Raw genomic sequence first — 26154 nt, forward strand, 5'->3', positions numbered from 1 at the left:
TTGGGGGTGCTATAGAGGGTGGGGGAGTCAAAGGGGGATTGGGGGTGCTATGGAGGGGGGAGAGGAGGGGCCTTGGGGGGGAGACCCTGCTGCTGGTGTGGGAGGGGACAGTGTGGGGATTGGGGGCGCTATAGAGGGTGGGGGAGTCTGTGGGGGGATTGGGGTGCTATGGAGGGGGAGAGGAGGGGCCTTGGGGGGGAGATCCTGCTGCCAGCGTGGGAGGGGACAGTGCGGGAATTGGGGGCGCTATAGAGGGCGGGGGAGTCAAAGGGGGATTGGGGGTGCTATGGAGGGGGGAGAGGAGGGGCCTTGGGGGGGAGATCCTGCTGCTGGTGTGGGAGGGGACAGTGTGGGGATTGGGGGCGCTATAGAGGGTGGGGGAGTCAAAGGGGGATTGGGGGTGCTATGGAGGGGGGAGAGGAGGGGCTTTGGGGGGAGATCCTGCTGCTGGTGTGGGAGGGGACAGTGTGGGGATTGGGGGCGCTATAGAGGGTGGGGGAGTCAAAGGGGGATTGGGGGCGCTATGGAGGGGGAGAGGAGGGGCCTTGGGGGGGAGATCCTGCTGCTGGTGTGGGAGGGGACTGTGGGGATTGGGGGCGCTATAGAGGGTGGGGGAGTCTGTGGGGGGATTGGGGCGCTATGGAGGGGGAGAGGAGGGGCCTTGGGGGGGAGATCCTGCTGCTGGTGTGGGAGGGGACAGTGTGGGGATTGGGGGCGCTATAGAGGGCGGGGGAGTCAAAGGGGGATTGGGGGCGCTATGGAGGGGGAGAGGAGGGGCCTTGGGGGGGAGATCCTGCTGCTGGCGTGGGAGGGGACAGTGCTGGGATTGGGGGCGCTATAGAGGGTGGTGGGGTCAGTGTGGGGATTGGGGGCGATATAGAGGACGGGCGGGGTCTGTGGGGGGATGGGGGCGCTATGGAGGGGGGAGAGGAGGGGCTCTGGGGGGACAGAGATGGGGCCGGGGGGGGACCCTGCGGGGGCGGGGCGGGCTCGACACCGAAGGGCTCGGGTTCGCCTGACGTCACAGGGCCGTGGCCCGCCCTCGCGTCGCCATGGAGACCGCACCATAGCGGGGCCCTCGAGCCAGCGGGGCAGGGCCCGGCCGGAGCCTGTGGGGTCAGTGGGGGGTTTGGGGAGCGCTAAAAAGGGCGGGGGGGTCCGTGGGGTCGGTGGGGGGATTGGGGGTGCTATAGAGGGCGGGGGGGTCCGTGGGGCCGGTGGGGGGATTGGGGAGCGCTATAGAGGGCGGGGGGGTCGGTGGGGGGATTGGGGGTGCTATAGAGGGCGGGGGGGTCCGTGGGGTCGGTGGGGGGATTGGGGAGCGCTATAGAGGGCGGGGGGGTCCGTGGGGTCGGTGGGGGGATTGGGGAGCGCTATAGAGGGCGGGGGGGTCCGTGGGGTCGGTGGGGGGATTGGGGGTTCTATAGAGGGCGGGGGAGGTCTGTCGGGTCGGTGGGGAGATTGGGGGTGCTATAGAGGGCGGGGGGGGTCCGTGGGGTCGGTGGGGGGATTGGGGGTGCTATAGAGGGCGGGGGGGTCCGTGGGGCCGGTGGGGGGATTGGGGAGCGCTATAGAGGGCGGGGGGGTCGGTGGGGGGATTGGGGGTGCTATAGAGCGTGGGGGGGTCGGTGGGGGGATTGGGGGTGCTATAGAGGGCGGGGGGGTCCGTGGGGCCGGTGGGGGGATTGGGGAGCGCTATAGAGGGCGGGGGGGTCCGTGGGGTCGGTGGGGGGATTGGGGGTGCTATAGAGCGTGGGGGCGTCCGTGGAGTCGGTGGGGGGATTGGGGGTGCTATAGAGGGCGGGGGGGTCGGTGGGGGGATTGGGGGTGCTATAGAGGGCGGGGGGGTCTGTCGGGTCGGTGGGGGGATTGGGGGTTCTATAGAGGGCGGGGGGGGTCCGTGGGGTCGGTGGGGGGATTGGGGGTGCTATAGAGGGCGGGGGGGTCGGTGGGGGGATTGGGGAGCGCTATAGAGGGCGGGGGGGTCCGTGGGGTCGGTGGGGGGATTGGGGGTGCTATAGAGCGTGGGGGGGTCGGTGGAGGGATTGGGGGTGCTATAGAGGGCGGGGGGGTCCGTGGGGTCAGTGGGGGGATTGGGGGTGCTATAGAGCGTGGGGGGTCCGTGGAGTCGGTGGGGGGATTGGGGGTGCTATAGAGGACGGGGGGGTCTGTCGGGTCGGTGGGGGGATTGGGGAGCGCTATAGAGGGCGGGGGGGTCCGTGGGGTCGGTGGGGGGATTGGGGGTGCTATAGAGGGCGGGGGGGGTCCGTGGGGTCGGTGGGGGGATTGGGGGTGCTATAGAGGGCGGGGGGGGTCCGTGGGGTCGGTGGGGGATTGGGGGTGCTATAGAGGGCGGGGGGGTCTGTCGGGTCGGTGGGGGGATTGAGGAGCGCTATAGAGGGCGGGGGGGTCTGTCGGGTCGGTGGGGGGATTGGGGGTTCTATAGAGGGCGGGGGAGGTCCGTGGGGTCGGTGGGGGGATTTGGGGTGCTATAGAGGGCGGGGGGGGTCTGTCGGGTCGGTGGGGGGATTGGGGGTTCTATAGAGGGCGGGGGGGGTCCGTGGGGTTGGTGGGGGGATTGGTGGTTCTATAGAGGGTGGGGGGGGTCTGTGGGGTCGTTGGGGGGATTGGGGAGCGCTATAGAGGGCGGGGGGGTCTGTCGGGTCGGTGAAGGGATTGGGGGTTCTATAGAGGGCGGGGGGGGTCCATGGGGCCGGTGGGGGGATTGGGGAGTGCTATAGAGGGCCGGGGGGTCTGTCGGGTCGGTGGGGGGATTGGGGTTGCTATAGAGGGCGGGGGGGTCTGTTGGGTCGGTGGGGGGATTGGGGAGCGCTATAGAGGGCGCGGGGTGTCCATGGGGTCGGTGGGGGGATTGGGGGTGCTATACAGGGCGGGGGAGGTCTGTCGGGTCGGTGGGGAGATTGGGGGTTCTATAGAGGGCGGGGGGGGTCCATGGGGTCGGTGGGGGGATTGAGGGTGCTATAGAGGGCGGGGGGGTCTGTCGGGTCGATGGGGTGATTGGGGGGTTCTATAGAGGGCGGGGGGTTTGTGGGGTCGGTGGGGATATTGGGGGGTGCTATAGAGGGCAGAGGGGTCTGTCGGGTCGGTGGGGGGATTGAGGGGCGGTATAGAGGGCAGGGGGGTCTGTCGGGTCGGTGGGGGGATTGGGGGTGCTATAGAGGGCGGGGGGGGGTCCGTGGAGTCGGTGGGGGGATTGGGGGTGCTATAGAGGGCGGGGGGGTCTGTCGGGTCAGTGGGGGGTTTGGGGGGCGCTATAGAGGGTGTTGGGGTCCGTGGGGTCGGTGGGGGGATTGGGGGCGATATAGAGGGCGGGGGGGGTCACGGTCAGTGTGGGGATTGGGGATGATAATGGGGGGGCTCTGTGGGGTCATGGTCAGGTTGGGAATTGGGGCGATATGGAGCCAGGGGGGCCTGTAGGGGTCAAGGTTTGGGGGGGTGAGGAGGGCAGGGGTGATACAGTCGGGGAGATGGAGGTGGTCTCCATGGCCTTGCTGGCTGCCTGGGGCACCGGAGCTGTCTTGGCCAGCGTGCAGGCTCTTACTTACTGTCCCCCAGCTGGCCCCATGGGGCTGGCGACAAGGCCCTCGTTCTGGCCCCATGTGCTCTGTGGTCGTGCCGTGGCCGGGGCTGTCAAGCTGCTGAGCCCCCTGGCTCCGCTCTCTTGGCCACAGGTGGGGAGGCTGCTTTGCCCCATGCGTGACTGCGCTTGGCCCTTGCGCTGGGAGCTGGTGCCCTGGGGGTGATGCCAGGGGCTCCTCTGGAAGGGTGTGTTTGGGTCTCAGGCTGCACAGGGGCCACGTGCGGCTTTGTGGGAGCGTCGACAGGTCGCGAGGGGCCCTGGCACTCGCTGGTGGGGCGCAAGGAGGCGCAGCTGCACCAGTTTCTCCTTCTCCGTCTCAGGTGGCTGGCTGGGAGCTGAGCCATGCTGACAGAGCCGGGCTGTCCAAGAGGCTGCGCAGAGAGCAACGCGCCCCATGGATTCCCAGGTGAGGGGAGCTGGGGGTTGCCGAGCGGAGGAGGCGCTGTCGGGGGGCTCTGTGCAGCTCTGGGAAGCAGTGGTGGCATGCCAGCCTGGGAGGCGAATGGCTCTGCCACCCACTGGCTGTCTGGTCTTGGGCAAAGCCCCCACCCCCCTGTGTGCCTCAGTTTCCCCATCTGGAGAATGCTGGGCCTGAACTCAGTAATGTCTGTCAGGGGCTCTGAGCTGGGAGGGTGGCGCTAGCCAAATGTAGGGGCATCGACATCCCTCTCAGCGAGCCACACGGGAGGTGACAGTCATGGGGGTGAGGGGACAGGGAAGGGGAAGGTCTGATGCAGGTGGGTGGGACAGCTGCTCCTGCAGGCCTCGGGGCACTAGCACTGCCAGTCCCAGGGACTGAATGAACTCTGCCAGCTCCTCTGCCAGCTCCTCTGCCCACACTGGGAGCCCATCAGCCGCTGGCCGGTGGGGCAGGGTCAGCCCAAGCCATTTGGGCCTGAGACTGGCCTTAGCAGGAGCGTAGGACACCCCCAGACCACTCCCTCCAGCCCCTCCCACAGAGACAGTGGCAGCCATTGGAGCCTGCTGTGGGCTCCATACACCCTGGCAGGTTGCTCACAGAGGCTCGGCGGGTGAGGGCCTGGCCCTGATGTGCTGCTCCCCTGGCTGAACGCAGGTGCTGATGGCGAGGGGGATGCTGGCACAGAGAAGGCAGCTCTGCTCCCTGCCCGCCGCAAGGGCCCTGCTGCCCCTGGCCCCAGGAGGCAGCGGCAGGAAGGTAGGAGCCCTGCAGCTGGTCCAGGCCAACGCTTCTCTCTGCCCTCCCTGCCCCTTTTCTTTGGCGCACCTGGCTGCCATGGCTAGTCCCTGCAGCAGAGCAACCCCAGGCATGCAGGGCATGGCCTGGGCCAGCCCAAGGCACCTGGGCTCCCAGTGGAAGCACGCAGGGTCTGGCACCAGGGGAGAGTGTCCCTGGCTCGGTCCCTTTCCCCACCCTGGACTGAACCGCTGCCTGACCAAGAGCCCCCCAGCCAGTTCTCCCCATGCTGCCCACTGCGGGGGGGCGCGCCTCAGCCCGTCGCCCCCTATAGCCTGTCCTGGGGACTGTTCCTTAGCACATGACCTGCCCAGGGCTGGCAACACAGGGGGGACCGTTACCCAGCCTCCTGGCTAGCGGCACTGCCAGGAGCCAACCCCCCTTCCTTCAGGGCCCCCTGAAGCAGCAGAAAGAGCAGAGTGCCATGGGTGAGGGCCCCCGAGCATGGCCTGGCAGGCATGCGGGCGGCAGCTGGGGCTCCAGAGCTTGGAGTGCGTCTAGCAGAGCTGACCCTGGGCTGTTCTCCCATTCCAGGGCTCACAGCCCCTCCGAGCGAGGGGCGCACCCGGCGCAGCAGCGGCTGCTACCCTCTCAACCCAGAGCGCCTCAAGCAGGCCAGGATGCACGTGGAGAGAGCCGTCAAGGTGAGGGGCTGTTCGCTCTGCCCCACCTGCAGCCCATCTTCTCCCCAGGAGCGCCCGCCTCCCCTCCCCCACAGGCCTTGCCTGCCCCTCCCCGGCCTCCCCCCCCCCCGCCCTGCCTGCCCTCCCCACCGACCCAGCCTGCCCCCCCATTTGCCTGCCCCTCACTGCCTCCCCCTGGGTCCTGCCTGCCCCTCCCTGTCTCCCCCCCATCCTGCCTGCCCCTCCCCCGCTTCCCCTCCCTCCAGCCCTACCTGCCCCTCCTCTACATCCCCACCTGTCCAAAGGCCCTGTGGGCACGCCAGGCTCTGCCTTCCCCTTCCCTGCCCCACCCCATGCAACCTCCCCGGGTACCCATGCACTCCCCCATCTTCCCCATCCCCTACGTGCCCCTCCCCCAGACATACTCTCCCCCAGCAAAAAGAAAAGGAGTACTTGTGGCACCTTAGAGACTAACCAATTTATTTGAGCATAAGCTTTCGTGAGGCACAGCTCACTTCATCGGATGCATACTGTGGAAAATACAGTGAGGAGATTTATATACACAGAGAACATGAAAAAATGGGTGTTATCATACACATTGTAAGGAGAGGTTTCAGAGTAGCAGCCGTGTTAGTCTGTATTCGCAAAAAGAAAAGGAGTACTTGTGGCACCTTAGAGACTAACCAATTTATTTGAGCATAAGCTTTCCTGAGACATCGGATGCATTCAGTGGAAAAGGAGAGTGATCACTTAAGATGAGCTATTACCAGCAGGAGAGTGGGGGGGCGGGGGAGAGAAAACCCTTTGTAGTGCTAATCAAAGGTGGGCCATTTCCAGCAGTTAACAAGAACGTCTGAGGAGGGGGGCGGGGGGAATAAACAAGGGGAAATAGTTTTACTTTGTGTCAGCAAAGTCTTACATGCCCCCAGCTCCCATGTCCTCCCTGTCATGGAGTCCCCGGGCAATGCTCTGGAACTGCTCCCTATGAAGCCAGGCAGGACTCTGGGGGAGCCTCCTCTCTCGGAGCAGACTATCTCCAGGGCAAGAAGCTTCCCCAGCTTCCACCTTCCTGGGTCTGAGCTCGGAGCATTCAAAATCCCCTTCCACACCGTGCTCTTCCCACAGCGAGTCCGCCTGGGTGGGGCTCCTGGGGCAGCCATAGGATCCTGCCCCCCAACTCCGCAGTCAGACGTGACTCTCCGCCAGCCAGTAAAACAAAAGGTTTATTAGATGACAGGAAAACAGCGTAGAACAGAGCTCGTTAGCAGAGAAATCAGTGACTTTCAGCCAAGTCCATCTTGGGAGTCCTGGGCCAGATGCCTTGGATTTCCTCTCTTCCGTTCCCGCAAGCCGACTGCCTAGCTTCCAGCAACCCGACCTCAGACACCCGCTCTTGCCCCTCCTCCTTTTCCTTGTCTTGCTTCCTGGGCAAAAGGTGTCACCTGGTTGCACACACCCCCCCCTCGTGTCTTAGGTTACACAGCTGCAAACAGCTGGGCAGTCTCACCTGCCCCGAGAGCCTCAGCAAAATCACACACCTAGTTCCCACCACTGCAGTATTAATGCAGCACACAGGGAAACTGAGGTACACACAGGATTGGTATAGGACAGTAGGACTCACATGCAACATAACGACAAATAAAACTCCACTTGGTCACACACCCCCACAGGCTTCACATGCCCTTGGCCTCCCTCCCATTCCCCCAGCCCTCCACATCCCTCCCACCCTGAGGCCTCACATATCCCAGGCGTTCCCCAACACAGGCCTTGTGTGGCCCTGCCTGCCTGAGCTCTGTCTGACCCCCTGGAGTGCCTATCCTGCATGTCTGTGCTAAGGGGGTCCAGGGCCCAGCTGCGCCTCAGGCTGGACCCCGTTGCGTGGAGCGTTCAGTTTCCTTCCCCTCCAGCAAAGGAAGATCTTCATGCTACATGGCCCGTACCCCGTGATCCGGAGCCTGCTGCGTGGCCGGGGCTGGGTGGAGAAGAAGGCCCCCAAGGTGGCATGCCGACGGGAACGAGCACCCGACGGCGAGGAGGATGGGGAGGGGGACGACAGCGACGGTGCCGAGGAGGGTGAGAGCTGGGCATGTGGAGGGGCCCGACAAAGGGCCCCCCCCAGAGCAGATCTTTCCTCTCCCAGTGCCAGGGCTCTCCAGCTGCTCTGGCCATGGGCTCTCCAGCGCAGGTCCCTGCTCAGGCCTAGGACTCGCTGGGGGCAGCAAGCTCAGGGGACCATAGCACAGGAGGAGGGTCAGCCTGGGCCCTGGCCCTAAGGAGACTACTGGGGAACCATGAAGCCTTGTTGTGGGGTGGCTCCAGATTCTGAGATACGCTTGGCCCGGTCCCGGGAGTGCCCCAGGCCTGGCAGGTCCCCAAGGAGTGTCCCAGCCCTGCCAGGTTCCCCCATCCCTGTCTCCGGGAGTGCACCAGCCCTGCCAGGTTCCCCCAGCCCTGTCAGGTTCCCCCATCCCTGTCCCCGGGAGTGCGCCAGCCCTGCCAGGTTCCCCCAGCCCTGCCAGGTTGCCCCAGCCCTGTCCCCGGGAGTGCACCAGCCCTGCCAGGTTCCCCCAGCCCTGTCCCTGGGAGTGCTCCCCCAGCCCTGCCAGGTCCCCGGGAGCGTGTGGGTCCCAAGATCAGAGTACTCAGCAGCCTGGGCCATCGAGCGCTGAGCCCGGGGCAGCGGTGCACTGGCCTCCCTTTGGCTCTTACTCTTCTTCCCCAGACGAGGAGGACGAGGAAGAGGAGGAACAGGATGATGACCCTGATGGCACCTACGACCTCATGGTTAGTTTGGGGGTGGAGGAGCCCAGGTCACCCCATCTCCCTGCACCCTCTGGCACAGGGGGAAGGCCAGCCTCACAGGACCCTCCACAGAGAATCGCCTGCTGAGAGTCGTGCGTACAGGCCGGGGCAGAGCACGGGGTGGGGTAGGTGACCAGATGTCCCGATTTTATAGGGACAGTCCCAGTTTTTGGGTCTTTTTGTTATATAAGCTCCTATAACCCCCCACCCCTGTCCTGATTTTTCACAATTGCTGTCTGGTCACCCTAGAAGGGCGGGGGCAGAGCAGGGGACTTTCAGGCTGGGGAGGGGCAGGGGCGGCCCCTTGGAGCTGTCTGACTGAGGAGCTTGGTGAGGCTAGCCCTGGGCTCTGCTGGACCCTTGGCTGCAGGAGTTGAGGGCTGGCACGTCCAGTGGCTGGGCTGTGTGCTGCGCTGCCCTGTCCCTTGCAGACAGCTGCTGGGCATGGGCCTGTCTGCACCGCGGAGGCTCTGGGTGCCCTGGTGTTTGGCCTGCTGAGAAAGCCTAGGCAGGACAGACCCGGCCGGGTGCCCCTGGGCTTCCCCGGCCCCTCACACCAGCCCCTCTCCCATGGGCAGTCGCGGCTGGTTCGCAACCAGATGCCCTATTTCATCTGGACAAACCGGCGAGACGCCATCGACTGCCGCTTCCTGCGCAAGGAGCAGGTGATGAACCACTACGCCAAGGCGGGCTCCTTCACCACCAAGGTGAGTGCAGGGCGGCCAGCCTGGGGGTCCCACCACCAACCTCGCCTGTGGTGGCAGGGTGTGGGGCTGGGGCCTGCGCAGGGAGGGGGTGCACACATGGCCCTGGTGGGCGAGGAGCAGCGGGGGCCATGCGGGGGTCAGTCCCCAGGCGTGAGGGCCCGGGAGGACCAAGCTCTGTTCTCTCCCAGGTGGGGCTGTGTCTGAACCTGCGGAACCTGCCTTGGTTCGACCAGGCCGATGCCGACACCTTCTTCCCCCGCTGCTACCGGCTGGGTGCCAAGGATGAGAAGCACGCCTTCATCGGTGAGCGCTGCCCTGTGCTGGGGGGCATATTGCTCCGCGGAGGGGCAGCTCCCAGCTGACCCCAGAGAGGCAGAGGGCTGTCCAGGGTGATGTGGGGGCCTCCCAGCTGACTGTGGGGAGGCAGAGGGCTGTCCGGGGATGGGGGGGCTCCCAGCTGACCCCAGGGGTCAGGGGCTCCCCACTGCCCCAAGGGGCCCATTCTGCAAATTGAGCCATCTCCCTGAAAATCCAGCCTCCTTTGCCCCCAACTTAGCCCCCCCCCCCCCCAATCTTAGCACTCCCCATGGCCCTGCCTCGCTCTGGGGCCTGGCCACCAGCGGTGGTGATGCCATCTCTTACAGAGGATTTCTGGCTCACCGCCGCCCGGAGCATCCTCAAAGTGGTGGTGAAAAGGTACTGGAGCTCACCTGCCTGGGGGGCTGGGGCGGCGGCGGCTTCCAGCGCACAGGGACCCGTGAAGGCCGGCGAGTCCACAGGTAGGTGCTGGACAGGAGAGCTGAGTGCACGGGGGGACAAGCAGGTCACGGCCCCGCTGCTGAACCCGCCTGCTTTACTCTCTGCGGCAGAGGGCAACAGCCCTGCCCAGCCTTTGGGGAGGCAGCCCCAGCTCCTTCCCTCTCCTCTGGGCTACACCCTGCCGTCCCCCCACCGCCTCCACTGCCGCCGGTCCCTGCCGTCCCCCCACCGATCCCCCCACTGCCTCCACTGCCGCCGGTCCCTGCCGTCCCCCCACCGATCCCCCCACCGCCTCCACTGCTGCCGGTCCCTGCCGTTCCCCCACCAATCCCCCCACCGCCTCCACTGCCGCCGGTCCCTGCCATCTCTCCACCGATCCCCCCACTGCCTCCACTGCCGCCGGTCCCTGCCGTCCCCCCACCGATCCCCCCACCGCCTCCACTGCTGCCGTTCCCTGCCGTTCCCCCACCAATCCCCCCACCGCCTCCACTGCCGCCTGTCCCTGCCGTCCCCCCACCAATCCCCCCACTGCCTCCAGTGCCGCTGGTCCCTGCCATCTCCCCACCGATCCCCCCACCGCCTCCACTGCCACCAGTCCCTGCCGTCCCCCCACCAATCCCCCCACCGCCTCCACCATGACCGCCTCCACTGCCACCGGTCCCTGCCGCCCCCCACTGATTCCCCCACCACCTCCACCATGACCGCCTCCACTGCCGCCGGTCCCCGCTGTCCCCCCACCCATCCCCCCACCACCTCCACTGCCGCCGGTCCCTGCCGTCCCCCCACCCATCCCCCCAGCGCCTCCACTGCCGCCAGTCCCTGCCGTTCCCCCACCAATCCCCCCACCGCCTCCACTGCCGCCTGTCCCTGCCGTCCGCCCACCAATCCCCCCACTGCCTCCAGTGCCGCTGGTCCCTGCCATCTCCCCACCGATCCCCCCACCGCCTCCACTGCCACCAGTCCCTGCCGTCCCCCCACCGCCTCCACCACGACCGCCTCCACTGCCACCGGTCCCTGCCGCCCCCCACCGATTCCCCCACCGCCTCCACCACGACCGCCTCCACTGCCGCCGGTCCCCGCTGTCCCCCCACCCATCCCCCCACCACCTCCACTGCCGCCGGTCCCTGCTGTCCCCCCACCCATCCCCCCAGCGCCTCCACTGCCGCCAGTCCCTGCCGTTCCCCCACCAATCCCCCCACTGCCTCCAGTGCCGCTGGTCCCTGCCATCTCCCCACCGATCCCCCCACCGCCTCCACTGCCACCAGTCCCTGCCGTCCCCCCACCAATCCCCCCACCGCCTCCACCATGACCGCCTCCACTGCCACCGGTCCCTGCCGCCCCCCACTGATTCCCCCACCACCTCCACCACGACCGCCTCCACTGCCGCCGGTCCCCGCTGTCCCCCCACCCATCCCCCCACCACCTCCACTGCCGCCGGTCCCTGCCGTCCCCCCACCCATCCCCCCAGCGCCTCCACTGCCACCAGTCCCTGCCGTTCCCCCACCAATCCCCCCACCGCCTCCACTGCCGCCTGTCCCTGCCGTCCGCCCACCAATCCCCCCACTGCCTCCAGTGCCGCTGGTCCCTGCCATCTCCCCACCGATCCCCCCACCGCCTCCACTGCCACCAGTCCCTGCCGTCCCCCCACCACCTCCACCACGACCGCCTCCACTGCCACCGGTCCCTGCCGCCCCCACCGATTCCCCCACCGCCTCCACCACGACCGCCTCCACTGCCGCCGGTCCCCGCTGTCCCCCCACCCATCCCCCCACCACCTCCACTGCCGCCGGTCCCTGCTGTCCTCCCACCCATCCCCCCACCACCTCCACTGCCGCCGGTCCCTGCCGTCCCCCCACCCATCCCCCCACCGCCTCCACTGCCGTCGGTCCCCCCCATCTCCCCACCGATCCCCCCACCGCCGCCAGTCCCCGCCATCCCCCCACCATTTCCACCACCACCGCCTCTACTGCCTCCAGTCCCCCCACATCCTCCCCCACCACCATCCCCATCGGCGCCCTGCACTGAAAGCGGCACACGTCCCCCTAGGCCTCCCCGCTCTGAGAGCATCTGTCACAGCGACTGTGGCCTTCCCTGGGGCAGCTGCACAGTTAGGTCGAGCTGAGCTGCCAGGACTCTGAGCACGGCCTCCGCCTGCGTGAGAGTGGGGCTGCGAGGGCCCGGCCGAGGGAGTAGGCTGTGTAGGGGGCCTGGGCTGTGAGAGCACTGGGGGGAGTTCTGAGGGGGCCAGGCCCCAGGGTAGCTCGCTGCCCCCATGCTGGCAGAGCCCAGCCCAGCCCCTGTAGGCGACTTGGGACACTCCCCAAACCTGGTGGCTCCCTGCTGTGCTGTCAGCCTCTGTGGCCCAGACAGACAGGAGGGCAGGGTTAGGCATGCTGGAGCATGGGGAAGGTAGGTGCAGACCCCACGGGAGGGAGACACCCCCAGCCGGAATCTTCTGTGCTCCCTAGAGCCCCAGGGCTCGCCAGCAGCACCTACCCACATGATGCACCCTCTGTGCAATGCCATGAGCCCTGCCAGCTGGCTCGCTCTCCCCCATGCAGAGTCCCCAGGAGGGACTGGCGGGAAGAAGGGCAGCCCCCTGCCACCACAGCTCATCGAAACGGCCCTGCAGGCCTGCGAGGAGCACCTGAGCAGCCTGAGGCACCAGGATATCGACAGGGAGCCCGAGTCCCCTCTGTGCATGACAGGGGCATGCTGGGGGGACTTCCTGCGCGCCTACTACCAGGTGGTTCAGTAAGTGCTGCGGGGCGGTGCCCGGGGGAGGGAGGCGGAGCTCACCTGCCCCGCTCTGAGCTGGGCTGTCTGACTGCAGCGAAGGGGCACTCCTGGATCAGCTGGTCTCCTATGTCGAAGAGTGCGAGCACTTCCTGCAGCGCCTGGCCGAGGTGCTCCCACAGCTAGAGATGGAGGGGGACCGCAATATCTGGATTGTGAAGCCGGGAGCCAAGTCACGGGGCAGAGGTAAGGCCTGGTCCTGCCGCCATGGAGAGTGGGGATGGTCCCGCTTCCCCTGCTGCATTTGGGGAGCTGCTGGGGCCTGCCTGGCCGAAGCCAGAAACCCCCATCCCACCTGCAAGGGAGCCTGGCACTGAGACACTGGCAAAGCAATGGGTATGACCTCCCCCAAACCAATCCCCCAGCCTGCCCTCTGCCTGCACAGCCAGTGGGGCAGCCCTGTGCTTTGCTGTGGGGGCTTCTCACTCACTGCGGGAGGCTCTGGGCTCTGTTTGGCCCTGACTGCAGCCTGTGTGCTGCTCTAGCTGTGTGCAGTCTGGGGCAGCCCCACTCCCCACATGCTGTGTGTCATGGGGTTGCTGGGCTCGCCCCCAGGAATCATCTGCATGGACCGCCTGGAGGAGATGCTGAAGCTGGTGGATTGCGACCCCATGATCGTGAAGGATGGCAAGTGGGTGGTGCAGAAATACATCGAGAGACCCCTGCTCATCCACGGCACCAAGTTCGACCTGCGGCAGTGGTTCCTGGTGACGGACTGGAACCCGCTCACCATCTGGTTCTACCGAGACAGCTACCTCCGCTTCTGCACACAGCCCTTCTCCCTGCACAACCTGGACACGTGAGTGCAAGGCCCCAGGTGAGGGCAATGTGGGCTGGCCATGTGCAGCTGCGGGCACTGAGCCCCTTTCTCTCGGTCCCAGCTCCATCCACCTGTGCAATAACTCCATCCAGAGGCACTACGAGAACTCGCTGAGCCGCCACCCCCAGCTTCCTCCTGACAACATGTGGTCATCACAGCAGTTCCAGGCCCATCTGCAGCAGGTGGGGGCGGCGGGTGCCTGGCAGGAGGTGATCGTCCCGGGCATGAAGGCAGCCATCATCCATGCCATGCAGACCTCCCAGGATGTGGTGGAGTTCCGCAAGAGCAGCTTCGAGCTGTACGGGGCAGACTTCATGTTCGGGGAGAATTGCCAGCCCTGGCTGATCGAGATCAATGCCAGCCCCACCATGGCGGCCTCCACGGCCGTGACCAGCCAGCTGTGTGCCAGCGTGCAGGAGGACACGCTCCGCGTGGTCATTGACCGTAAGCACGACCGCAGCTGCCCCACGGGGGCCTTCGAGCTCATCTACAAGCAGGTGAGTCCCCAGCAGCCCTGCACGGACTAGCTGAGCTGGGACGGGGCCTGGAGAGCACCCAGTGGGAGCCCAACTCTGCATGGACCAGCTGATCTGGGAGGGGACCCGGAGAGCGCCTGGGGGAGCCCAGTCCCAAACAGACCGGCTGAGTTGGGAGGGGGCCCAGACAGTGCCCAGGGGGAGCCCAGCCCCAAATGGACCAGCTGAACTGGGACAGGGCCTGGAGAGCACCCAGGGGGAGCCCAAACGGAATAGCTGAGCTGGGAGGGGGCCTGGACTGTGCCCAGGGGTAGCCCAGCCCCAAACGGACCGGCTGAGTTGGGAGGGGACCCAGACAACGCCCACAGGGAGCCCAACTCTGCATGGACCAGCTGAGCTGCGAGAGGGCACAGAGAGCACCCAGGGAGAGGCCAGTCCCAAGGCCGGGGACAGCAGTCTCACTAAGCATAGGCCCAGCCAGGGGCAGGCTTGGCCCCAATGTGGCTGTGGGGCTGCCCCCCCACCCTCACCAGCAGGGACTGGTGCGGGGCTCAGTAGGGGGCCCTCTGTCCTTGGGGTCAGTGCTGCCCCATGGGCACTAGAGGGTCCTGTGCTGCTGCAGGGACCAGCCTTAAGTCCTACCCACCCGTGTCAGGGAGTGAGCCCTGTTGCCTGACCTTGCCCTGCCTGGAGGCCTCTCAGAACGTCCCAGGGACTGTGTGCTGCTTGTCACTGCCTGCACAGTGGCCACATGCCAGCCCGGTACTGGGGACTTTCCCTGTCCCTTCCCAGAGTGGGAGAGCACCTAACGGCCACCCAGGGGCCCTGAACTAATCCAAAAGCAGCAGCCCAGCCCAGCAGGGCGCCCGTGCCCAGGCCCCAGCAGCCCCTGTGGGCACTCCTGGACCTGGCAGGGCTGCGGGGCTCTGCACTGAGCACTCTCCTGCCTTCTCCCGCAGGCGGCTGTCGATGTGCCCCAGTACATAGGAATAAGCCTTTTGGTGGAAGGATCCACTGTCAAAAAGCCACGGCCTCCAAACCACAGACTCTCCCCCAGTGCCAGCCCCAGGCCGGGCCCCAGCGTGCCCAGCTGCCCGCAGCACTCCCAAGCACACCCCCAGAGCTCCCCTCGTGGGCCTAGGGCTCCACAGCTCGCCAGGGCCACCAGGCCCCCGGCACCGGTCAGCGGCAAGGAGAACAGAGCCAGGGAGAAGGGGGCAGCCATCGGGGCCTGTGCTGCAGCTGGCCCCCGGCGGAAGCTGCTCAGCAAGCTGCGAGCACAGCCAGGCAAGACGAGGCTGCTGGAGATGCACAGCGTGGCCACTTCCCCACTGGGGGACAAGCTGGTGCCGCTGCCCCAGCCCAGGCTCTGTCTCAAGTGCAGCTCCCAGGTGGCGGTCCCTAGCCCCAGGGCACCCCCACGGCTCCACCTCCAGTGCAGCAAGGACAAGGGGCAGCTGCAGAGACCGGCCCGGCAGCCAGGTAGGGAGCTGCAGCTGCACGTGCGGGACTTGCGCACCTTCCAGCTGGCCTGTGGGCACGCTGCCACCCCCACTCACTCCCTTGCTTGCTCTCCAGGGAAGCCCCGTGTGCCGGAGCACCAGTGGGGACATGCCCAGGCTGCACTGCGGGAGAGGCCCCCAGCCCCTCCTGCCGGGCCTGGCCAGCAGTGTGCCAGGGGCTGGCTGCGCTGGGCCCCGCACCCAGCCTCTGCCCCTGAGCTCGGGGCCTTGCACACGGACGTGGGCAGAAGGAAGCAGAAGAGAGACAGGATGTGCAGGTGATGGAGGGAGCTGCCCCTGGGGCTGCTGGCAGCAGCGAGGGAGTCATGCCAGGGGCTGGTGCCCTCCAATAAAGGGCTCAAGAGAAGGAGCTGGATTTTGTGATGTGGGCAGGAAACGCAACCTGGGGCTGCCTTCACCCAGGCGGCGGCTGGCAGGGCCAGGGCCTGGGGGAGGGGGCTCTGGGGCTGGTTGCAGGCAGAGCAGGTCCCACATCTCAAATGAGCCCCAGCCCAAGGGGCAGCCCCCCGTTCCCCTCACCTTTGGCACACAGGGTTGCTGCTTGGCTCCGCTGGCCTGTCTCTCCTTCCCACACCTGCCCAGCTCCGCAGCTGAAATGGAAACTGGGGGGGGGGGGCGGGGGGGAGTGGGTTGGGTGCTGCCCTGTGCTGGCGGGTGGGGGCAGAACTGGGCACCACCCTGAGCCAGGGTATGGCATGGAGCTGGGCACCACTGGGGGGGGAAGGTGGCTACTGCCCTTGGGGGGTGGTGAGGGGAAAGGAGCTGGGCACCACCCTGGGGGGGGGCTAAGGGGGGCATGGAGCTAGCCACCACCCTGGCAGAGGCCGTGAAGAGGCCCTGAGGCAGCAGGCTTCAGGGGGCGTAGGGTAGTGAGCGAGGCCTGTGGCCCAGCTGAATGGGGCCATGCCCTGGTGAGGGACAGACCAGACCCAGCCAGTGCTCCCCAGATTGGGCCTTGCCCCTGCCTATTTCTCTTTCCTTCCCAGGCCCCGCAGAGACAGGCAGGCTCCCAGGCCTCTGCTGCCCTGCTGGAAACCCATAGGCTGGTTTGCACCTGCTCAGCAGCTGGCCCCACCCTGGCAGCAAGGCAGCCACCTCCAGCAGTGAGCCCCTGAGTGCTTGGGGCACGGCCCTCGGCCCTGCTTGCCTGCCCGTGCCTGCAGCCACCCTCCTGATGGACTGGCCTCAGCTGGGGCCCCACAGCAGCAAGGGATGCAGTGGGTTGCCCCATTCTGCTGGACTCCGCCAGTGAAGCCAACCTGTAGGGGGCTGGGCACACATCTGAGGACACCTGGCACTGCGGGCAAAGGCAGAGGAGCCCGCAAGGGACCAGGGACCCCACCCAGAAAGCGGAGAGGGGGAAAGGCATCAGCTGGGGCAGGCGGCAGAGCAGGGCAGAGAATGGTCACAGCAGCTGGTGCTTTGGCTGCAGCGCCCAGGGCCGAGACTGAGAAGCAGGATGAGGGTAGGATCAGCTCCTGGTCATGCCCTGAGACCACAGGCCACAAGTGGCCAGAGGGTCTGGAACTAGGAGTGCAGGGGTTTGACGTGGTTTCCATCATATCCAGGGTTTGCAGTTTGGCTCCATGGCTCAGTCCCCCCGTACACATTGCTCCAGTGCCCCTGCAAGCAGCCAGCCTTGGCACTGTTGGGGGGGGGGGGGCGGCGGACGACAGTGCAGACAGGCCAGGACCTGCCCCCTGATCCCTTCACCACAAGCTGCCCCCTACGGAAGGCAGGGCCTGCCCCCCATCCCAATGGGCAAACCCTTGTTTTCACTGCATTGGGACCAGCTGTGGGCTGGGCTCTCCGCCCCAGTGCTGGATTGGATGGTTTCACAGCACCGCAGCAGGGTGGGGGACACAGAGCAGGGGACCGTCTCACACAACCTGAGCACACCCAAGGCTGCTCTGGGGGGCCATCCTGCCAGACCCTGTGCATTCAGCTTCCCTTTGTCTCAGTGGGGTGCAGCACCCTGACTTCACTGGCACAGACTCTGCCTGTTACCCCACGGCCCAGCTACCCGAGGCCCCCAGACCAGGGCTGAGCCCCCAGACTGCCCAGTGGGCACTCTGGGATGCAGCTGACCTCTTCTGGGGCACTCCTCGTGAAAGCAGCCAGACAAGGGTTCTAAACCGGTCACTCTTAGTTACAGCCAGACAAAATAAATTCCTGCACAGAGCCCCCTGCCTCAGTTCCTCACCCTTCTGAATGGCCAAGATCTCCCCCTGCAGCTCATGCCTACTGTGAATCATGGGAGTGCCACTCTCCACCGGCTGGGCCTACAGGCAGAAATGGCCCTATGCTACCCCCATGTCCCTTTGGCCCTACTCTGGAAGCAGGGTTCCCAACCCTCCAGCATGGGCCTGGAATCTCCAAGAATTAAAGATGAAGCTTTAATTAAAGATTCTGTCATGTGATGAATACATGTAACCAGAACAGGCAGCCCTGCCTGCGAGCCCCTCAGTGTTTATAAACCCCACCTCCAACACCTGGCTCCTCAGCTGCTTCTGAGGATATTCAACTGCTCCAAGCCACTCCTTGCAGACTGTTCCCAGCGCAGACACCCTCCTTAGCGTACCTGTTGTTCTAGCAGAGCCGTCCCTGGGAGTACCACTGCCCCCCTTCTCCCTGGGCTGGAAGGGGCACCCTGACAGCCAAGGGCAAACTCCACCTACACAGAGCTGTCCAATGATCATGTTTTGTACATGGATTCCCCCAAATCTCCCCAGGAGGTACACTGGGAGTGCATACACCAGAAAACCAGAGCCCCCCGACAGCTGCATTTGCCCTTGCCTGGGAGGATTGGCCGTGGTTTGGATGCAGTCTAGGCATGTACACGTTTAAAACACAGAAAATACCCTAGTTCTAATGTACTGGCCCTGTTGCTCTAATGCCTCCAGCAGCAGGACACTGTGGCCATGAACATGGCACAAGGGGGTCTGCCCTCTTGGGAGAAGCCCTTGAAGGCCATGCTCACAGGCAGGGCCAGAGAAGCTGCCTCTCCAAGTGGCTTCTGCTCTCTGGCCAGGAAGAGGCCTGCAGGGCCATGGCCTCCAGCAGCCCGTCAGGGTTCACCTGGAAGCTGGGCCCTGCTCCCCTGCAGGTTGAGCTGAAGTGGGCCTGGGAGGGGTTACTGCTGCACCCCCCCACCCCTGCCCCACAGGACAGCCTCACACATAAGCAGGGGGAAATTAACTGCGACTGCTCACGACTCCTTCGCAGGCTGGCAGCTCCTTGCAACAGCTTATTTCTAGTGGCAGCCAGTGCAAGGGCTTCTGGGACATGCTCACTGCTGCCATCTCCCCCTGTGAAACCTGCTGGTCTGGGGCTGATGGGGGCCTGCACCTCAGAGAGCCTTCCCTCCGGGCTGTCGCCCCGCCCACCCAGGAGCTGTTGCCGACACACGCAGGGCGTTAAAGCTGCTCGAAGACACCCCTCCGCAGAGCGTGGGGTGAGGCGCTGTCGCTGCGTGGAGCGCCAGCGGGAGATGGGCTATGCTGTGCCCGTACCCAGCCGGGCCAGCCCCAAGCTCGCTGCAGGGAGCGCCCCAGAGGCACCGCTCTGCTCAGCCAGCTGACTAGTAAGCCCAGCCCCCCTAGCAGCAGGGAACCGCAGGGGCGTGGCTGGGGACACACTGGTTTGGTGTGAGTTGCAGATGGGGGGCAGCCGTGAGGGTCCTTCCTCCAAGGAGGGGCTGCCAATCCCAGCCGCTGGGGAGCACCCGACCCTGATCACCCATGACACAGGCAGCTCAGCAAGGAGACAGAGTGGGACGGGGGGTGGGCCAGGGAGGCCAAAGGCCCCTGCACAGGTGTGGCTGACAGAGCCAGAGGGAGCTACGAGACAAGACCCCAACCCACCGTTTGGCAAGTCTGGGATATGGTAACCAGGAGAAAAGCAGGAAAGGTCCCGAGAGGCAGAAGGATCAGTGCCCCCCACACCCCTGCCAGCACGCCACTGTTTGGTCATATAAAGATCAGAGCGGCTAAACCCGAGAACCAGCCTGTTGGTGGCACAGAGCCCAGCGCACAGACTAGCTGGGGCACCGGGGGGCTGTCCTGCTGCGCCCCCCCACCGAGAGGGAGGAGTCCGGAGCAGCGTCCTGCACAGAGCCTTCCAGGAAGAGGGGGAAGGGTGCATGTTCACGGCTATTCGGCCTTCCAAGAGACCATCCCTGCGGGGAGTCCCACCGGCGGGGATGCAGAGGAGACCCGAGCCTAGCAGCATCCCCGGGGTGAGTTCTGCTCCTTTCCCGGTTGGGAAACGCCCTCTCCCCCACAGAGCTGGGCCCGCCTCTTGTTCAGTGGCCATTTGGGCCAGGGCGCGCCCCATCACGGCACACTCTGGCTCCCAGGGAGTCCCAGCAGACGGAGCGTCTGGAGGAAGAAGGGTGGGGGCGGCGCGGTGAGACTAGCTGTCGGGAGGAGCAGCTGGTACAGGTGGAGATGCAGTGGCAGGCGATGCAGCAGCTCCTGAGTGAGGCGCAGCCTGCGGAGCAGCTGCTCGCCCAGGACCTGCCGAGAGAGAGAGAGAAATGAGGGCTCTTCGCTCCTGAGCCCCCGAGTCGTCCCCCCCGGCACGGCAGCGATCCCCAACAGCGACTGAACGTGGTACTCAAAGGAAGTGAGCAGGGCCAGGCCCCAGCTCTGCCAGCTAGCAGCCCACAGAAGTGGGGAGAGGACATTGCTTTGTACAATCAGCGGCCGCCCGAGTGGGATCCTCAGCCCATCCCACACGACACAGGGCAGAGGCTGCAGGATCGGAGGCTGAAAACCCTCCTCTGAAGAGTGACTGAAGACTGGCATTGCTAGTGCGGACTGAGGTGAGTAAGAGGGGTCTGGAGAAGGAAGACAGGTTGATTGGACACGCCCAGCTACTAACACAGGGACTCTCAATGAAGTTCTAAACTGACAAATGGAAACTCTGTCACACAATGCATAAGTCTTCTGTGGAAGTCACTGACACAGGATGGCCCCGAGGACACCAAGAAGGACTGGACGATAGGCAGCAAAGAAGGGATATTCAACCAGCTCCCAGAAACCAGGAGGAGGCCTAGTGTGAGGCAGGTCGTACCCCTTCCTTCGCAGCATCTGGTCTGGACGCTGGGCCAGGTGACCCCCAGGTCTCAGCCAGTCCGGAAAGTCCTTTGTTCACTCACTCCAAGGTACCCCTCACTCCTGACCCACAGCCCACTGCTATCCCAGCCCTGGCCCCCTTCATGGCAGGCCAGGCAAAGTGCTCTGCACGCTGGGCTGACCGGGGGGCTTTGCATGCAGAGCTCAGCAATGACGGGCCTCCCCTGAGACCAAGCCACAGCTCCAGACCAAGCCGTGGGACCGTGGTGTGCAACCAGCAAAGGGGTGCCCGGGGCGGGGCGGGGCAGAGCCCGGTACCTGTGTGTGGGGCACAGCGCTCCCCGCAGGCAGCAGGAAGGGCTCCCCCAGGACTCTGCCCACACGGGCAGAGTACACGTGGTCGCCCAGCGCAGGACACAGCAGCAGCGTCAGGTGCACCAGGAGCTGGCTGGGAAAGGCTGTGGCGAGGAGAGTGGGGGTTAATATGGGTACCGCGCCCCCACCCACGGGCAGCAAACGCACCCTCAGCCCCTCCTGCCCAGAGCCCCTCCCTGACAAGGATGGCAGGAGACCTCCCAGTTCAGCCCCTCACCCCCGAATCTGGGGCGCCGCTGGGCAGGGTTGTCAGGAAGAGCTGAAGACGGGGCTCCCTCACAGGGCCCATTCCCCACCTGTCATGGGCTGGAGCTGCACCAGGCTGCAGCCCGGAGCCGTGCCCAGCACCCTGTAGTGGGTCAGGGTTTGCTTCACCTCCTTCCTCTCCACGCTGCGGCGGGACGGGCCAGCCACCGGCACCACCTGCAACCAGAGCAGAGCCACACGCTCAAGGGAAGGCTGGAGCCGGAGGGACGGGCCAGGCCCTGCAGCCATCCCCACCCTGGGGCCCCGTAGCCCTTTGCCCCCAGGACACAGCCTGCCCCCACAGAGCTCCGCAGCCCCCCAGAACACACAGCCCAGTTCACCCTTTCCTTACCAGCTGCAGGTCCCCAACCTGCTCCAGCTTCAATCCTGTGTGGATTTCCCCCTCCACGGCAGCTGGGACCCCGGCTGTGACAGCACTGGGGGGAAGGAGAGGGGGTTACAGGGTGGCCGTACTCTCTGGGCTCTGGGGCTCACAATGGGCTGGGGTGGGAGCGGGGCAGAGAACGGGAGACGAGCGAGACGAGTCAGCGCCCTGGGGCTGCAGGACAGAGCAGTCTCCGGCGCACGGCCACGCGCCCTGCTGCGGGATGCGGGAGAGGGACGCTCCACTCGCCAGCCAGGGCCGGAGCACTCTGCAGGATGGAGCCCGCTCCCCGGTAAGTGGGAGGGGTGGGGTCTCACTCACCGGTAAGTGGCGGGGGGGCGCCCTGCTCTCCGGAGCTGCGTGAAGAATGCATGGAGCTGCCGCGTGGTGCCAGGGCAGCCGGAGAGAAGCACGAGGCCAGAGCTGTCCCTGGAGGACGGCGTCAGATTCAGTCCCATGGCACGGAGCCAGTGCCGGAGATGGGAACACAGCGCTGAGCTACGGAGAGGCATCCCCCTGCTCCCCAGTGCCACGCCCTCCTCTCCCCGCCCCCCAGGGCCAACCCCTCCCTCTCCTGCCTGCCTCTTTGCACCCTCCCCACCCCCCAGCACCCTTCCCTCCCCTACCCCCGCCAGAGTCCTTCCCTGCCCAGCACCCTTCCCTCCCCTACCCATGCCAACCAGAACCCTGCCCTCCGATTCCCCCCGCAAACCAGCCAGCTTCCTTCCCTCCCTCTCCTGCCCCATCCCAGCAACCAACCACCCATTCCTCCTCTCCGTGGGCAGCCAATCCCTGGCCTTTCCCCAGTCACTTACTTCCCGGCTGCTTTGACCACGTGGAGCTCATGGGGAAGGCTCAGCCTCTGGCTCAGATCTGGGAGCAGCGAAATCACACTCAGCTGCCCTGGACTGCCTGGGAGGGGAGTACAGAGAAGGAGCCATGAGCCTGGAGAGCCGGCCTGACCCCCCGCCCCAAGTGTCACTCCTGTGGGTGGCCAGGGGAACACCCCCTGTACCCCCTGCTCCCCCGCAGGCCGGGAGTGGAGGGATGAGCCCCTTCCTCTGGGCGGCCTTGCAGTGCCCGGCGCATGTGGGAGACGTGGACCGCAAGCACTCACCGGTCACAGCCAGGCCCGGGGGCTTGCTGATGGCCACCAGTGGCCCTGAAACAAAGGAACAGGCGAGGTCAGGGAAGGCCGACCAGCCCTCCCCAGCGTCCCAGACCCCCTCTTCTGGGACGAAAGCCAGCCCAGACCCACGGCCAGACCCCCTGCCCGTGGCCACACCCTGCTGCGCAGCCAGCCAGCGCCCTCCCGCCCAGGCCTCAGCAGGGCTGCTCTGCTGCCCCATCTCCCTGGCCGCCGCCGCCCCCCCCACGCCCAGCGCCGCCCCCCCTCCACACCACACCCCCCCACGCCCAGCGCCGACCCCTAGTGCCACCCCAGTACCTTCCCGGTACACAACCGCTGCCTCCAGCAGCCCCAGCGCCTCCTGCCGGCTCCACGGCCCCCCGGCTTGCCCCACGATGCTGCCTCTGCCCGGGCCACCGGCCGCCTGCCTCCCAGGGCCCCCCGGCCTCAGGGGCTGCTGGTACCTGGGGGAAGGAAGAGCGAGGGGAGCTGGGACCAAGCAGCAGAACCAGTGAGCCCGGCCTGCTGGGGTGGAGACGGGAACCCCCCCTTCCCTTCCCCCCGGCCCCCCGCTCCCCTGAACAGCCCCACACACAACCCCCCTGCTCCCCTCACAGCACCCCTGCTCCCCTCACAGCCCCCCTGCTCCCCTCCACAAAGCCCCACCAGCTCCCCTTACAGCCCCCACACAAACCCCCCGCTCCCCTCACAGCCCCCCTCCCCTCCGCAGAGCCCCCCGCTCCCCTCACAGCCCCTTCCCCCCCACACAACCCCCCCCGCTCCCCTCACAGCCCCCTTCCCCCCGGCCCCCCGCTCCCCTGAACAGCCCCACACACAACCCCCCTGCTCCCCTCACAGCCCCCCACAGCCCCCCTCCCCTCCACAAAGCCCCACACACAACCCCCCACGCTCCCCTTACAGCCCCCCCTCCCCTCACAGCCCCCCTCCCCTCCACACAGCCCCCCACAACCCCCTGCTCCCCTCCGCAGATCCCCCCGCTCCCCTCACAGCCCCCCTCCCCTCCGCAGAGCCCCCCGCTCCCCTCACAGCCTCTTCCCCCCCACACAACCCCCCCCGCTCCCCTCACAGCCCCCTTCCCCCCGGCCCCCCGCTCCCCTGAACAGCCCCATACACAACCCCCCTGCTCCCCTCACAGCCCCCCACAGCCCCCCTCCCCTCCACAAAGCCCCACACACAACCCCCCACGCTCCCCTCACAGCCCCCCCCCACAACCCCCTGCTCCCCTCCGCAGAGCCCCCCGCTCACAGCCCCCTCCCCCCCCCACAACCCCCGCTCCCCTCACAGCCCCTTCCCCCCGGTCCCCCGCTCCCCTGAACAGCCCCACACACACAACCCCCCTGCTCCCCTCACAGCCCCCCTGCTCCCCTCACAGCCCCTTCCCCCCCACACAACCCCCCCCGCTCCCCTCACAGCCCCCTTCCCCCCGGCCCCCCGCTCCCCTGAACAGCCCCACACACAACCCCCCTGCTCCCCTCACAGCCCCCCACAGCCCCCCTCCCCTCCACAAAGCCCCACACACAACCCCCCACGCTCCCCTCACAGCCCCTTCCCCCCCACACAACCCCCCCCGCTCCCCTCACAGCCCCCTTCCCCCCGGCCCCCCGCTCCCCTGAACAGCCCCACACACAACCCCCCTGCTCCCCTCACAGCCCCCCACAACCCCCCTGCTCCCCTCCACAAAGCCCCACACACAACCCCCCACGCTCCCCTTACAGCCCCCCCTCCCCTCACAGCCCCCCTCCCCTCCACACAGCCCCCCACAACCCCCTGCTCCCCTCCGCAGAGCCCCCCGCTCCCCTCACAGCCCCTTCCCCCCCACACAACCCCCACTGCTCCCCTCACAGCCCCCTTCCCCCCGGCCCCCCGCTCCCCTGAACAGCCCCACACACAACCCCCCTGCTCCCCTCACAGCACCCCACAGCCCCCCCTCCACAAAGCCCCACACACAACCCCCCACGCTCCCCTCACAGCCCCCCCTCCCCTCCACACAACCCCCTGCTCCCCTCCGCAGATCCCCCCGCTCCCCTCACAGCCCCCCTCCCCTCCGCAGAGCCCCCCGCTCCCCTCACAGCCCCCCTCCCCTCCGCAGAGCCCCCCGCTCCCCTCACAGCCTCTTCCCCCACACACAACCCCCCCCGCTCCCCTCACAGCCCCCTTCCCCCCGGCCCCCCGCTCCCCTGAACAGCCCCACACACAACCCCCCTGCTCCCCTCACAGCCCCCCACAGCCCCCCTCCCCTCCACAAAGCCCCACACACAACCCCCCACGCTCCCCTCACAGCCCCCCCCCACAACCCCCTGCTCCCCTCCGCAGAGCCCCCCGCTCACAGCCCCCTCCCCCCCCACAACCCCCGCTCCCCTCACAGCCCCTTCCCCCCGGTCCCCCGCTCCCCTGAACAGCCCCACACACACAACCCCCCTGCTCCCCTCACAGCCCCCCTGCTCCCCTCACAGCCCCCCGCTCCCCTCACAGCCCCTTCCCCCCCACACAACCCCCCCCGCTCCCCTCACAGCCCCCTTCCCCCCGGCCCCCCGCTCCCCTGAACAGCCCCACACACAACCCCCCTGCTCCCCTCACAGCCCCCCACAGCCCCCCTCCCCTCCACAAAGCCCCACACACAACCCCCCACGCTCCCCTCACAGCCCCTTCCCCCCCACACAACCCCCCCCGCTCCCCTCACAGCCCCCTTCCCCCCGGCCCCCCGCTCCCCTGAACAGCCCCACACACAACCCCCCTGCTCCCCTCACAGCACCCCACAGCCCCCCTCCCCTCCACAAAGCCCCACACACAACCCCCCACGCTCCCCTTACAGCCCCCCCTCCCCTCACAGCCCCCCTCCCCTCCACACAGCCCCCCACAACCCCCTGCTCCCCTCCGCAGATCCCCCCGCTCCCCTCACAGCCCCTTCCCCCCCACACAACCCCCCCCGCTCCCCTCACAGCCCCCTTCCCCCCGGCCCCCCGCTCCCCTGAACAGCCCCACACACAACCCCCCTGCTCCCCTCACAGCCCCCCACAGCCCCCCTCCCCTCCACAAAGCCCCACACACAACCCCCCACGCTCCCCTCACAGCCCCCCCTCCCCTCACAGCCCCCCTCCCCTCCACACAGCCCCCCACAACCCCCTGCTCCCCTCCGCAGATCCCCCCGCTCCCCTCACAGCCCCTTCCCCCCCACACAACCCCCCCCGCTCCCCTCACAGCCCCCTTCCCCCCGGCCCCCCGCTCCCCTGAACAGCCCCACACACAACCCCCCTGCTCCCCTCACAGCCCCCCACAGCCCCCCTCCCCTCCACAAAGCCCCACACACAACCCCCCACGCTCCCCTTACAGCCCCCCCCCACAACCCCCTGCTCCCCTCCGCAGATCCCCCCGCTCACAGCCCCCTCCCCCCCCCACAACCCCCGCTCCCCTCACAGCCCCCTTCCCTTCCCCCCGGCCCCCCCACTCCCCGCACAGCCCCCCTCCCCACAACCTCCCCCGCCCCCCTCACCAGGCCCGGGCGCTGCAGGCCGCGCGGGGCCCCCCCCCCGCGCAGAGAAGGAATCGGGGCGCCGCCATTTAGCGCGTGCGCGGTGCCGGGCGGGGGCTGGAGAGACG

General features: G+C 67.0%; 2 protein-coding genes across 14 annotated transcripts; one reads left to right on the forward strand and one right to left on the reverse strand.

Moving 5' to 3' along the window:
- Positions 1 to 1016: 1016 nt before the first annotated feature.
- TTLL3 (tubulin tyrosine ligase like 3) lies at positions 1017 to 17728 on the forward strand. Of its 11 annotated transcripts, none has more exons than XM_048856587.2 (15): positions 1017 to 1116; positions 3922 to 4007; positions 4677 to 4778; positions 5352 to 5461; positions 7348 to 7513; positions 8163 to 8224; positions 8821 to 8949; positions 9138 to 9252; positions 9594 to 9728; positions 12270 to 12462; positions 12542 to 12690; positions 13060 to 13303; positions 13386 to 13821; positions 14760 to 15580; positions 16310 to 17728. In XM_048856587.2, exons 2-15 carry the CDS (start codon positions 3944 to 3946, stop codon positions 16428 to 16430), a joined length of 2847 nt encoding a protein of 948 aa, XP_048712544.2. In that variant the 5' UTR covers positions 1017 to 1116; positions 3922 to 3943; the 3' UTR covers positions 16431 to 17728. The 11 variants fall into 11 exon arrangements, with proteins under 11 accessions (XP_048712544.2, XP_048712553.2, XP_048712556.1 ...); XM_048856596.2 differs by having other exon boundaries at positions 14760 to 15282; XM_048856599.2 differs by having other exon boundaries at positions 15379 to 15580.
- Positions 17706 to 26154, reverse strand: RPUSD3 (RNA pseudouridine synthase D3). 3 transcript variants are annotated; one of them, XM_048856601.2, is made up of 9 exons: positions 26048 to 26154; positions 22855 to 23000; positions 22525 to 22569; positions 22223 to 22319; positions 21729 to 21836; positions 21375 to 21459; positions 21073 to 21199; positions 20720 to 20859; positions 17706 to 19840 (listed from the first exon to the last, which is right to left on the reverse strand). In XM_048856601.2, exons 1-9 carry the CDS (start codon positions 26113 to 26115, stop codon positions 19658 to 19660), a joined length of 999 nt encoding a protein of 332 aa, XP_048712558.1. In that variant the 5' UTR covers positions 26116 to 26154; the 3' UTR covers positions 17706 to 19657. The 3 variants fall into 3 exon arrangements, with proteins under 3 accessions (XP_048712558.1, XP_074986265.1, XP_048712559.1); XM_075130164.1 differs by lacking the exon at positions 22525 to 22569; XM_048856602.2 differs by lacking the exon at positions 21729 to 21836.

Source organism: Caretta caretta, chromosome 7 (assembly GCF_965140235.1).
Source record: "Caretta caretta isolate rCarCar2 chromosome 7, rCarCar1.hap1, whole genome shotgun sequence".
Taxonomy (NCBI): domain Eukaryota; kingdom Metazoa; phylum Chordata; order Testudines; family Cheloniidae; genus Caretta; species Caretta caretta.

Bases quoted from the DNA above. Each gene is read 5' to 3' on its own strand.
- TTLL3 (XM_048856587.2), top strand. From the start codon at position 3,944: ATGCTGACAGAGCCGGGCTGTCCAAGAGGCTGCGCAGAGAGCAACGCG. The intron at 8,950-9,137 runs GTGAGTGCAGGG...GTTCTCTCCCAG, and splicing joins CGGGCTCCTTCACCACCAAG to GTGGGGCTGTGTCTGAACCT. The intron at 13,822-14,759 runs GTGAGTCCCCAG...CTTCTCCCGCAG, and splicing joins TCGAGCTCATCTACAAGCAG to GCGGCTGTCGATGTGCCCCA.
- RPUSD3 (XM_048856601.2), bottom strand. From the start codon at position 26,115: ATGGCGGCGCCCCGATTCCTTCTCTGCGCGGGGGGGGGGCCCCGCGCG. The intron at 23,001-26,047 runs GTGAGGGGGGCG...TCCTTCCCCCAG, and splicing joins GCCTGCAGCGCCCGGGCCTG to GTACCAGCAGCCCCTGAGGC. The intron at 21,460-21,728 runs GTGAGTGAGACC...CCTTCCCCCCAG, and splicing joins CGCCCCCCCGCCACTTACCG to TGCTGTCACAGCCGGGGTCC.